The sequence below is a fragment of the Cannabis sativa genome, chromosome X (genome assembly GCF_029168945.1).
Source record: "Cannabis sativa cultivar Pink pepper isolate KNU-18-1 chromosome X, ASM2916894v1, whole genome shotgun sequence".
NCBI classification, from domain to species: Eukaryota; Viridiplantae; Streptophyta; class Magnoliopsida; order Rosales; family Cannabaceae; genus Cannabis; species Cannabis sativa.
The window spans coordinates 71200227-71213760 of NC_083610.1; the positions used below are offsets into that span (position 1 = coordinate 71200227).

Sequence of the window (13534 nt, forward strand, 5' to 3'; positions counted from 1 at the left end):
TTAATTTCTTCTTTGCTAAATTAATTATTTTCGTCACCCAAAAAGTGGTGACTCGGTTTTGTGACAAAATTTGCAACAAATCACTATGAGTATTCTTCAAATAATAATCTTAATATATACACAACCATCTAATCAGTGATTAAATTGATTCTTAAAAATTGTCTCAAACATCAACTAAATTCAAATTACATATGTATATTTATCTCGGAAAACAAATATATATAAATATATAAATTTAATAGCAAAGAGGAAACATATAAATTTTGGGGTTCCATTGGTTCAGATCTACTGCCGTTTAACATGTCCTGAACCCTTTTCCCATTTGCTTTTCTAAGGTGAGAATTGAAAAATAAGCCAAGGAAAAAAAAAGGTTAATTAATTATTAAATATATAAGAAAGATTGAAGTGGGGTTGATCCCAAAAAAGGCCATTGAGGAGAGAGAAAGATAGTTTTAACTGTTGATTAGCGTCTCTCCTTCATGTTCACGGGATTTGACTATTTCCAGTAATGTTTTCCCAAATCTAAACATATATTATATTTTTAAAAAAAATCTTAAATAAGATTTTGTTAATTTGATAAATACTGTATTTAAAAAATACTATATTTAGTGCAATTTTATATATATAAAAAATCTTCAGAAATAATTTAACTAATTATTTTTTTTTTTTTTGAATGAGGATAATTTAACTATTTGGGTTTTATAAGAAATAATTCATTAACTATAGTTGGGCTTTAAAATTGAATTAGACAGGTAGTAATTGCTTAGTTAATGCTTACAATAGTTTTTAATCATACACCATCATTTACTAGACTCTTTTATTTATTTTATTTTTAAAAATTTGTATTTTGCTCTGAGAAAATTTATATAAAATATAGTATTTAGATTTCACGAGAACTGTCGTGATTGGATCGGTACAAAATCTCTCACTCTCTTCCTCTCTCTCTCTCTCTCTCTCTCTTCTCGCTTGCTTCAGTAGCTTAAAACATTCAAGGAACAAAGAGAAGAAGAAAACCATAGAAGTGTTTATGGTTTAAGCCAAAGCCAAACCCAATCATGAATTCGCGCTGATTCAAAAGGGTGTCTTTGGCTCTGTTCGTTTTGCTTTCGTTCTTTTTATCTCTGTTTCTGCAGTCTTCATCTCTAGGTAGTGTTTGCTTGTTCTTGTTCTTCTTCTTGTTTTTATGTGATTACTTGAACTTGTTTGATTTGATTGATTTCAAGATGGTTTGTTAATATTTTTTTTTGGGGTTATTCTTATGATATTGATCTGAATGAATTTTGGGTCTATTTTTGGATTTTAGTATGATAAAATTGAATGGAGCTGAAAGTTGGACTGAAAAATGAGCTTGCCCTTTTTTGCTGATAAGGGTTTCCGAAACGAGTGAAAGTGATACAACTGTTTTCTTTGGTTATCTCGGAACGTATCTACTTTACTTTCCCTTTTCTGTCCTCGAAATACCAATTGCCCTTTATAAGCTTATTCTTTTCACTTTCTAAAGAAGACTCAAAGTTCTATTATTTTTCATCTTTATTGACTGAAACTGTTTCCTTAATACGTTTAATTCTTACTGGGTTTATGGATCTAGCATTGATATTTGGAAAATGACCATTTCCACCAGGGATACAACTCTTTAGTTTTTCTGGGTTAGAAAATGTTCAGGGTTTTTCATTAGCCTGTGTTTTAAACTCTCTTGAGTGAAGAACCAATCTAAGTTTGCATATTTCTTGGAAATTAATTGAAGAATATATCTGGGTTTTTTTTTAATATTCCTTTTACGCTTCTACTTGTTTGGGTTAGAAACATTGGTGGGCACGTATCTTATATAAGGATTTATTCGTTTTTGGTGGAGTCTCTATTACTGTCAGTCAAACAAATTCCATTTGAGAATAAGCTTTTTTAAATTTTTGTAGAGCTTGAAGGGTAGGATTTGAGTCTGTTTCTCTTAATCTCTATCTTGCTTTTGTTCAGATTGAGTTGTTTCTATTTTAATCCCATATATTCTTTTCTTGTTTCCTGTAGTCTCTTCTGTGTAGCGACTAGCGAGTCCGTGGTTAAAGAATGTCCAGGCCTTTGCCTCTGCATCGTGGCATATCTTCTGGGGTACGAGGCTCTGGAGGGAGCAATGATTTCAGTGATTCTCAAATGAAAGATAAATCGGAAAAGGATGATTTGGATAGAAGAGGTTCATCTGATCAGAGTGCTTTTGGGATGAAGCTGCCCATCCGGGTACTTTTCCCAGAGAATTCTCCTTCCAAATATGGGAGTAATGAAAATGGCTTTGCTTCTGATCCTCTCTCTCCAAGAAACCGACACAAATTAGCAATGCTACTTCTGAAGCTCAGTTTAGCATTCATTATACTTGTTGCACTTTCCGGATCATTTTGGTGGACATTATCCATTTCAACGTCTTCAAGAGGACAAATATTTGTTGGTTATAGGAGACTCCAAGAACAACTCGTTTCAGACCTGTGGGATATCGGGGAGCTCTCTCTTGGTTCTGCTAGGGTGAAAGACATGGAATTTTGTCCTCAGGAGTTTGAAAATCATGTTCCATGCTACAACAATAATGTCTCAGAGAGCGGCGCGTTACCTTTATCTGATGGCCAGGAGTACCCACGGAATTGCATGCGTGGGATGAAGCAAAATTGTTTGGTTCTTCCACCTGTAAATTATAAGATCCCTCTTAGGTGGCCTACTGGAAGAGATATCATTTGGTTGGCAAATGTGAAAATTACCGCTGAGGAAGTACTTTCCTCTGGAAGCTTGACCAAGAGGTAGCAGACATTCTCTTATCAACAGCTTTTTTTAGTCTGTGCTGACCTGATCATTCTCTAACGCCTCACTTCTTTTGCTTTTAGAATGATGTTGTTGGATAAAGAGCAGATTTCTTTCCGTTCAGCCTCACCCATGTTTGATGGCGTTGAAGATTACTCGCATCAAATTGCAGAAATGATTGGTCTGAGAAATGAATCTAACTTCATTGAAGCTGGGGTAAGGGAATTGTACTTTTCGATTGAGACATGTTTGCAGTATACATCAAATGCTTAATCACTTTTATATGTTGATCTAATTCTTGCAGGTAAGAACTGTTCTTGATATAGGGTGTGGCTATGGTAGCTTTGGAGCACATCTCTTTTCTAAACAGCTCTTAACTATATGCATTGCAAACTATGAGGCTTCAGGCAGTCAAGTTCAGCTAACTCTTGAAAGAGGTCTTCCTGCAATGGTTGGATCTCTCACCTCAAAGCAGCTGCCATATCCATCTCTCTCGTTTGATATGCTGCATTGTGCACGATGTGGTATTGATTGGGATAAAAAAGGTACTTTTATAAAAACCGAGCACAACAAAGTGATGTTTCTTGCCAAATACCCAATAAACACACGCGCACACAAAATATATAATTTCCATCGGAATGTATATCAGCACATATAATAAGTTGATAGTCCCTTTGGGGACATTCGATAAAACATATAATGAGTTGATAAGAGTTTGGTCTGTTTTTGTTCATAAGAAATGAAGGAAGAATAAGTTTGTATTATGTTGACGCAGATGGTATGCTCCTGATTGAAGTTGATAGAGTTCTAAAGCCCGGTGGATACTTTGTTTGGACATCACCACTAACCAATGTTCAAACATACCTTCATAACAAAGAGAATCAAAAAAGGTGGAACTTTGTTCATGATTTTGCAGAAAGTCTCTGTTGGGAGATGTTGCCTCAACAAGATGAAACTGTTGTGTGGAAGAAGACAAGTAAAAAGAAGTGTTATAGTGCACGGTAAGACATTTTGCTCAAAATTCTTTTACTATTCAAGAATAGTTTATTTGGTAATATAAGTTGGTGCTTTCTTGGTCTGTTAGAGTTAGAACAGGAGCTGGTTCTGAGCAATCAACTTTCTTGTTTTTGTAGGAAACCTGGTTCTGGCCCTGCTTTATGCAGTAGAGGTCATGATGTTGAAACTCCATATTACCGACCCCTTCAAGCTTGCATCGGAGGCACACAAAGCCGCAGGTGGATTCCTATTCAAGAGAGGAGGATCTGGCCTTCTAGAGCTAATCTTGACAAGAATGAACTTGCAATATATGGTAAATACTATGTTCCTGCACTCTGTGGAGCGCTTCTGCAAAAAAAGAAAAAAAATGACAGTTGCTTTAAATTGTTGATGCAGGATTTTATATAACTGTATGTACTGATTTATTGCAATCAAAATTTTTAAAAAAAACAACAGAACAAAAAGTTGTTCAAGCTGTATATATTAATAGTTTATATTGTATTTCAGGTTTACACCCAGAAGAATTGGCTGAAGATGCTGAAAATTGGAAAATGTCAGTTCGTAATTATTGGTCACTGCTGTCACCTTTAATATTCTCGGATCATCCAAAGAGGCCAGGTGATGAAGATCCGTCACCACCTTATAACATGGTTAGGAATGTGCTTGACATGAATGCTCAATATGGTGGTTTTAATTCTGCACTACTGGAAGCTGGAAAGTCTGTATGGGTCATGAATGTTATTCCAACGAGCGGGCCTAACTATCTCCCTTTGATACTTGACCGTGGTTATGTTGGTGTTTTACATGATTGGTATGCTACTTGCTCCCATCCCTCTTCTCTCATTATCTTCATATACAATACTTGGTTGATTTGGTCCTAGGTACTTTAAGGTGCAACCAAGTAAAGAGCTTATGGCATTTAAAATTTGGAACCAAAATAGCTTGTAACCTTGAAGTTATCGGAAAAATGTTTGGCTAAACCCTTGCAGGAATAAAGTGGCATGTACTAGAGGATACTTAATAGTTCTACTATGCAATGTCATTAACTGGTTTCAGTATTTACCTTGCCTGACTAGTGTAAATGACATTTCTAAGCTCCTCAATAATCCTTAACATCATGAATCATGATCATTTTCTCTTTTTCAGGTGTGAAGCTTTTCCAACGTACCCAAGAACTTATGATATGGTGCATGCAGAAGGTCTTCTATCTCTTGAAACTAAACAGCAGCACAGGTGTACCACGCTTGATCTATTTGCTGAAATTGATCGCTTACTTCGTCCAGAGGTATTAAAACCTATTGATTATCTTTTCATTCCATCAATTCAGTTTTTCCATTACTCTTTCATGTTGAAATTTAGTTTGAAGTGCTTGTGATGATGTAGAAAAATCAAAATTTATCAACAAATTGCTGTAATTATATTAAGGCACTGTTTTAGGCGTAAATGTATCCATTCCTTTTGTCCTTTGGTGTGTTTACTTATAGTCCAGTCTTTAGTTTGACCCTAATGCTTGAAATGAGTGCGGTGTACACTAATAGTAAAACTAGCTAGGAAATAAAACTTTCAATGACGATGACAATGACTTGATTGATCGTCGTCGGTCTTTCATTGTCTCAAAGAGTACGGCAAACTGCCTCACACCATGGCGACTGGTGATTACCAAACACATGTAGCTACCATGTGCAAGCATACTATTTCACCTTTGTTAAACAAAATGGTTATATGTTTATATCTAAAGATTTTCTTTTCTAATCTTGACCTACTTTTGTTGGATGCCTTTTTATATGTATTGGCTAACCAAACGGGATGTTGCAGGGTTGGGTGATATTCCGTGACAGAGCTCCTCTTATTGAAGCAGCGAGAGCGCTGACAACAGGGCTAAAGTGGGATGCAAGAGTTATAGAGATGGAGAGTAACAGTGATGAGAGGCTCCTTATCTGCCAGAAGCCTTTCTTCAAGAGACAAGCAATCTAGTATTATTGGGTTTCCAAAGATAGCCTGAGAAGTTTTTTAGTTCACAGTATTCATATTCATTTACTGATGTTATTTAATCATCATAAAGCTCCGCCAAAGAAAGGTGGGAAATCCAAAATTTTGAACAGAAGAAGACACCAGAAAGAAAGGAAAAACATAACGATTGGTACGACGGATCAATCAACTGCAAACTCCTGTGGAGCCGTAAGGCGTTCATAGGGCATGTAATTATGCTATTGAGGCGCAGAGCAGGTGAAGAATTATAGGGGTTAGTTTTAATTTTCAATGTGATGTCTCATTATACCTACACAACCATGTCATTAAGATTGTGAAGATTATTACCCAAAAAAAAAAAAGAAGAAAAAGAATAAGCAAGTGCAGTTTGCTTTTAGTGTATAAAATGCTTGGCATTGCATTCAAGTAAATGGGAAAAACAAAATTCTATATATTTTCTTTTCTTGTATCTGTTTTTTTTTTCTCTAGATTAAATATTAATTTATTTGCTTAAGTATGCCCGTTTGCAACATTCCATTTGTATTGTTTGGTAGAATAAATTTTACACTATTGGAACTTCATTTTCAATATATGTGCTGAATCCTATGGATTTCTTGCAGTCAATGATGCCATGGATTGTTTTCCTATTAAGTTTTTATTAGGCAATGAATGATGCCCTTTATATATATGGATAGTTTCAGACTCAGTATTATCATGGAAACTTTGAAAAAATAATTATAATTAAATGTGAATTTGATTCTCGGTTTCAATGGAAAATTTGACCTTGCATTTACATTTAGTATGCCCTATTCAGAAAAAAAGATATGCCCTTTTTCAAAATTTGACCAAACTGTTTGGGTCATCCAAACAGCCCCTTATCTCTCCTCTTTACCCGTAACCAAAAATAAAAGCAAGCCATACCAGCCTCTAACCAGTCACCACTCGCCAGCCATTAACACACGGATCTATTACATTTTTTAATGATTCAAAATTCATTCTAAAACTTGGCATTTAAAGATTTTGACCATATCTGTAAATAATTTATTCATTTTGCTCACCTTTCGTGTGAACAAGTAATGGTTCTCTGCTTCAAAAACATTTTTGAAGTAATTAAAGAACGACACGGCTGCGAATTGCGATGCTCCATGAAAACTTGATTTTTGACGCCCCAAACAAGATTAAATTGATGTATACATGGATCAACAAAATCATAGTTTTTGATGCTATATCGATAGTTTGTGATGATGTTACGATAGTCTCATGAAAACTTAATTTTGAGTGAAAAATAATAACAATGATATGCGATATTCCCATAAAAACTTACTAGATACTAGAAATAATGTTGTTTTGATTTTCCTGTGTTGGTCTGAAAAAAAAAAGGCACGTAGTTAACATTTTCATGAAATTTGATAAATATTTTGAAGAGTAACTACTTTTTACTGTTTGAGGTGAGTTTATATTTTTATTTTTATTTTTAGTTATTTTTGTTTTGAGTTCTATGCAATCCAGTTAGTTGTAGGTCATTTGCCGTAGCGATTTTCTCTATAGAACCTCGTTGTGGTAGCTAAATTCAATAACGCGCAACAGTTTAGTATCAAATTTTTTTCTACATTGATTTTCAAATCAACTTTTGATAGATAAAACCATCAAAATGCATTATCCATCATTTTTAACCTCTAAAATGCATTGAGTATCCAATGTTTTTTTTTTATCCTGATATATCATAGTAGGACTTTAATGACGACACATTTGTAATAGAGGCATCGATGTAGTTTTGTATGCACATTGTAAGTCGTTATTGTGATGATAGAGCGAATCATCGCCGTAGGGTTCCAATACTGCAACAACTTATCGCCTTTGAATAATCCAAAGTTGTCACTTAAATTTGATTATTGAAGCCCTATTACAAGTCACGATAGATGGTTCAAATTTTGAATAAATTTGAATGTTATTACCTATTGTCATGATTTTTCATCGATGTAGGTGATTAAAGTTTTGAAATAATTTTGAGTTATAATATAGATGGCGACAAAATGTCATCGCAAGAGGTAACTCAAATTTTAAAAAATAATTTACTTGTTCCACCTAGATATTTTTGGTGCAACCCTATCCACACCAAATTATAGGGCCTTCGTAAATAATAAATGAAAGTGAAAATAAAATTTTTTAGAAAATTTTATGGGTAGGGTAAGTATATTGCAACATATCGTTGCATTACGTATCTATAGAGACGACATCTTTGTTGTCACATTAAGTCTCTTTTCTTGTAGTAAAACATTGACATGACATCAATTTAACAATATGTTGTTCTAAAAAATTAATTTTTTATAGAAATGTCACAAGTGTATTTTTTTTCACCTCAAAATTTAGTATTTATGAGCATCGTTTTGTTAATTAGTCTATAAATTTTAAATATTAAAAGCAAACGAATAAAACCAATAAATCATGTGTATGCATTTAAAACTTTTAAATTGGTATTTTATTAACATTTAAGTTTATAATTTGACTTTGAATCATTAAAATATTTTCTTAAAAATAAAGGGTCATATTTATTTATTAAGATCTTTGTACTAAAAAAAAAAAATAATAAATCTTGGGTTTGAGTTTGAGTTTTATTTTCTTCAAAGATAAATTTTGATTAAGATCGAATATTTATTTATTTATTAAAAAACATTCAATATTTACTTCATTACTAAAAATCACAAATTTTGAAGTTGGGGTTTTTTTTTTTTTTTTTTGCCCTTTTCTATATTCCAGTTTTGGAGTTGCTAATAGTTTGAATACAAGTCACAAAATTGTGTAGGTGGCCGTTGGTTATTAAAGTTAAAGAAAAAATGAACATTTTTACTATAATCAAAGTCCCTTAATTTAAAGATTTTTGAACGTTTTTTTTTTTTTTGTTTGAAAAATGCATTTATAAATAAAATTGAAAAAGATTTTTGAACGTTGGAGAAAGTATTTGACTTACCATTATTATCTATCAAATCATTAACCAGTGAACTTGGTGTAATTATAGCTGTAAATATACACTAATCTTCTGCACCATTATCACTGTTAACAAATTCTGAGAACGATTTATTTGCTGAACTTACCGCTTTTATTATCTTCATAAAAAATAAGATTTATAATTATTCAATTTAGTTATTAGCTGTTAGAGAATGGACTTCTCTTACACCAGTTTCATTTACACGTAGAAGTTACAAAAATAACAGACACAAAATGCAGAGAGTAGAGATAAAAAATCAGCAAGAATAACAATAAAGATCACACCAATTAAAATTATAGTTTCAACACAAATAACTTGAGCTTAATCAGGGCAGAGTCAGAATGAAAAGTTAGGAAGGAGCCAAACTATATTGTAAATTTAAGTATAAAAAATCTCAATATTTTTATTAAATTCATAATTAAAATTAAAATACAGATGATCTTTCTTGCATATCACGAAAATCATCAATAAGTGAATTTATACTAAATTTTTTGACAATTTCTCTTTCAATAAACACGAGCAAACAATCACTTAAAAATTCATCTTCTATCTTATTGCGAAGTGTAGTCTTTACTATATTCATAGCTAAAAAAGATCGTTCTGTGGTAGCTGTAGAAACTGGAAATGTAAGAATAAGAGTTATCACTTTATACACAATTGAAAAAAAAATCTGTTTTTCTAGTTTTTACACCACTGACATAAATCAGAAATGGTTGCCAAAACATTAAATATAGATGTTATTTTCTATCTTAATGATAAATAATATATCTATAGAAATAATTAAAATAAAACATAATTCAATCGCTTTATTTATAAAAATAGTGGCTCATGTAATAGGTATGAAATGAGAGAAGAAGAAAAAAATGGTAATACCTAATTATTTATAAGAGAAGAAGAAGAGAAAATAATACATAATTATCTATTTTGAAGGTCTTTTAAATTTTTAAATTTTCACTTTTTTTTTATTATTATAAAAAAATTAAAAGAAATATGTGTCTTAGAAAATAATTGCCTATTAAAAAAAGGAAACAAATATTTTTTTTTTTTTTTTGAGAATACATATATATATATAATATAAATTGGGTTTATTTATAATATCTATTTTTTTATTTTTTGAAAAAAAAAAATTATTTAACTTTAAGTGGGGGCCACCATATAGTATATAATAATAAAAATAAATTATATAAATGAAATAATATAGGATATAGAAACTTTGGAGGGGCCATGGCCTCTGTAGAGGTCCATATACGTCCGCCCCTGAGCCTAATCCTCTTTTACTCTCATAAAACGATATTCTCTCCACTGTATGAACATTGTTTACACCAAAGTAGTCCTAATAACGTGGACATTAATATTTTATACGTGGCAAGAAATATGATATTTCGGAGTTGAATACTCCCGAGTCATAGCAAGTCGACCTGAGAAGGGTCCTTAACCCTGCCCTCAAGTTGAATTCAGGAATTCTGAAATGGAAGTTCGGACTTTGATAACTCATTTTCAACTCACTATCTTTCAGTATTATGTACCGTGAAGATATGGAGCAAACAAATCCAAGCCCCGAGAGCTAAAAATACATGAACCTGCAACCCAAAAATCAACCTGGGCACTTATGGTTTCACCCAGCACCTAGGTTGATGTTGTGAAAATTATATACGCAAGTATACGCAGTCACACAAGTAATAAAGTGATAAGTAAGATCGTCTCCACAGGGATTGTAAACAAAGTTTGATGTACAATCAACTAATTACAACTTAAAATAAAAAGAAATAATATGCAAATGGTTGAGTAATGGTTCAAAATTAAAAATGACATGAATTAAACTTGCTAGAATTAAACTACTGCTGCTGGAAAACAAATTGGCTGCAAGATAAAAAAGTGTAATATGGCAAAAATGGCTTGAATAACTAATTCCTTCTAGTCAGGTTTTTTTACAGTCAGTACAGCATCGGTTCAACATTACTCTAGCATTCTACACAGAGATAACAAAAAATTCCTCTAGGCTTGTGAGAACTTTCCAACACTCACAACTTTAATTCTACCATTTAGCTCAATATATTCCTATATCAAACCAGCAAGCAGAACACCATTCAAACATTCATTTGGTAAGTTATGCAAGGTAAATGAAATATTCCTATTCCACTTACAAAGAAAAGCCTAAATCTAGGTTTTCACTTGCTCCATTCAAGTTGAACTACTAGATCTAGCCCTTCCGGTACAAGATCTAGCTTAGCAAATTGTTATTCATGGCCAAGAAACAACAATCAATTAAAATTAAACTCACTTGAATGAACAAAGGCAAACAAATGCTAAAGTAAGCTTAAAATTTAATCATACCCAACTTACAAGTTCATAGTCATTCAAGCCTCAAAAGTTTAGCTCATATTCAAGTAAGAAGATAAAATCCAAGCTAAAAACAAATCATCCATGGCTGCTGCCCAAATTTACAATCTCAAGAAGTTTTTTGATACTAAGTACAATAAAAAATAAAAGAGAGTAAAGAAAGAAAACTAAAGAAAAGGGGTAAAAGAAAAGTCAAACACTAAGGCTTGGTCCCCTCTTCTTTCTTCTTTGTAGTACTTCCTGCTGTGAATTAAAAGCTTCTCCAGAAAAATATGGCAGCTGCCCAAGTACGAAAATTGATGAAGATGATAATGGTGTACTTCCCTTTCCTTCTCTTTTTGTTGTTGGGTTTTTAGGGTACAAACTTCATACCCCAAAATAGAAGCCCAAACTTTTCCACTTTGGCCCACTAGGGTTAGACCCCTTTCTTCCACATCAGCTGGCTGGTGCAATTTGAGTGACTGGACCGAAGTTGCTGAGGTGGATAAGTGAAATTCGTGTTTCCATGTCACTGCCAGGATGCTGAATTCACTTCAGCATTGCTTTAGCATTGCTTCAGCAATCAGCCTAGTTTTAGCTTGTGCTCCTTTTCTTCCTTGCTTCTTTTTCTTTTTCCTATCAATTTAATTCCTCATTTTTCAACAAAATAAGCACAGTTAATTGGAAAAACACACCCAACAATATCAATATTTACAAAACTTAAAGGTTAGATTACTAAATAGAAAATAACACTAAAACTAATTAAAATTAAGCAAAATAAACACATTTTCACTACTCTCCTCACAATACTTTAGTTTAAAAGCATAAAAATTAACTCTATACCATAGAGTTATCACACCCCAAACTTAGAGTATTGCTCGTCCTCGAGTAATGAAAAATAAAAAGAACTAAACAATAAAAACAGACAATGACAGCGACACTAACATGCTTGCAGCAGAGAAAATCTTGCTCTTTCACACTTGGTTTAGGGATGAAAATTGCTCTCAGAATTAGATGAAATGGAGGTGTAATTGGCAGTAATGAATATGCCTTGAACTTGTGTGTGTCAACAGAATTTTGCATGCTATCTATGTCCTTAAAACTTACCAAGAGTAATTCGATCAAATAAGTGTGCAAATACTTCCCACCAACAACTTGAATTTCTATAACACCTTTGATCCTCAAGTTTAAAGGTTTGCTTCCATAAGTTGAATTAGTGCAATCCTCTCCACTAATGTAGCTTAGCTTTACAACTTAGATCAAAAGGACTTGACTAGGCTTGAATGTTAGGCTTGGGTTAGGGTATGGTATAGGATGTATTTAAGCTAGCTCAACACCTAACCACTTCACTTGTCAAAAACCGAGCCTCTTCCTTAAATTTTTTTTTCTTGACCCGCTTCCCTAATTCAATACTCACAAGTACTTGTATTAAAATTGACTCCTCTTGCTATGTTTATTTATTTTTTTTTTTTGAACTAAAATGGGTGGAACACCCCAAACTTAGTTGCAAGCATATGTATTTTTTTTGTTTTTTTTTTTTTTCATTGTTGAATTTTTTTTTATACATTAGAAAGACATTTATTACTATATTATACTTATATAATAAATAGCAAGAGACGGTTAATTGAAAGTTCATACTCATATACTTTGTGAGCCAATTCCCCCACCCCAAACTTACAACCCAACATTGTCCCCAATGTGGCTAAAAGTATAACCTTTAATTAGCTCGCCACAAGTTACACTCACCCCAAACTTAATGTGAAACTTGGCTCTTGACAAGTGAGCAATTAAGTTAGGACATATGTGGAAATGCAAATTAGGATTGGCGTTAGATGTAGGATTGGGTTGCACAACAAGAATAGGCTAAACGGCTCAAACTTGGGTGACTAGGGAAAAATTGAATGTATAGGGAAGGTTAGAAAGGCTCAAACGTCCAAAAATGGCCTAAATCATTTCCAAGTTATAAAGCTCGCTTGGATTTCGCCTCAAGAATTACACTAACTAATTCTAGATGCTTAAACTCTCTCAAAGTGTTAGCTATTCTAAAAACTCAAAGTATGGTGGGATAACACAAGCACACAATTGTTGAAAGCATTCCTCATAGGCTAGCATTTAGACAAAAATAACACTTAAAATTAGCATCTTCAACACACAAACCAAGGCACTCCACAAATGGAGGAAAATAGATATTTTTCATCATCGAGCGCTACACTAAACCAAGCTGAAAATACATGCAGTATTTTTCTCATTTGCAAGCTAAAACATAACATCACAAACATGACAAAACAACATAATTAATACACATCTAATCCACATAATATTTATTACTCACAGAACTAAAGACAACAATAAAAGTAAACTAAGTAAACAATCAAACACAACCAGCAATAACAATTTAACTAAGGAAAAAAAGAAAACTCCCTCAAGATTTGAACTCTTCCCCACTAGAGTCTCTGCTTCAAAATGCTGAAGTGATGCTGATCCAAT

The 13534-nt window shown here is 32.9% G+C and overlaps 1 protein-coding gene across 3 annotated transcripts; it reads left to right on the forward strand.

The window, feature by feature from the left end:
* Positions 1-662: 662 nt before the first annotated feature.
* On the forward strand, positions 663-6259 carry LOC115698023 (probable pectin methyltransferase QUA2). Of its 3 annotated transcripts, none has more exons than XM_061105503.1 (9): positions 663-1146; positions 2023-2777; positions 2862-2994; positions 3083-3323; positions 3554-3779; positions 3912-4087; positions 4282-4585; positions 4921-5059; positions 5590-6259. In XM_061105503.1, exons 2-9 carry the CDS (start codon positions 2062-2064, stop codon positions 5746-5748), a joined length of 2094 nt encoding a protein of 697 aa, XP_060961486.1. In that variant the 5' UTR covers positions 663-1146; positions 2023-2061; the 3' UTR covers positions 5749-6259. The 3 variants fall into 3 exon arrangements, with proteins under 3 accessions (XP_060961486.1, XP_060961488.1, XP_060961487.1); XM_061105505.1 differs by lacking the exon at positions 663-1146 and adding an exon at positions 1382-1646; XM_061105504.1 differs by lacking the exon at positions 663-1146 and adding an exon at positions 1383-1923.
* Positions 6260-13534: the final 7275 nt, after the last annotated feature.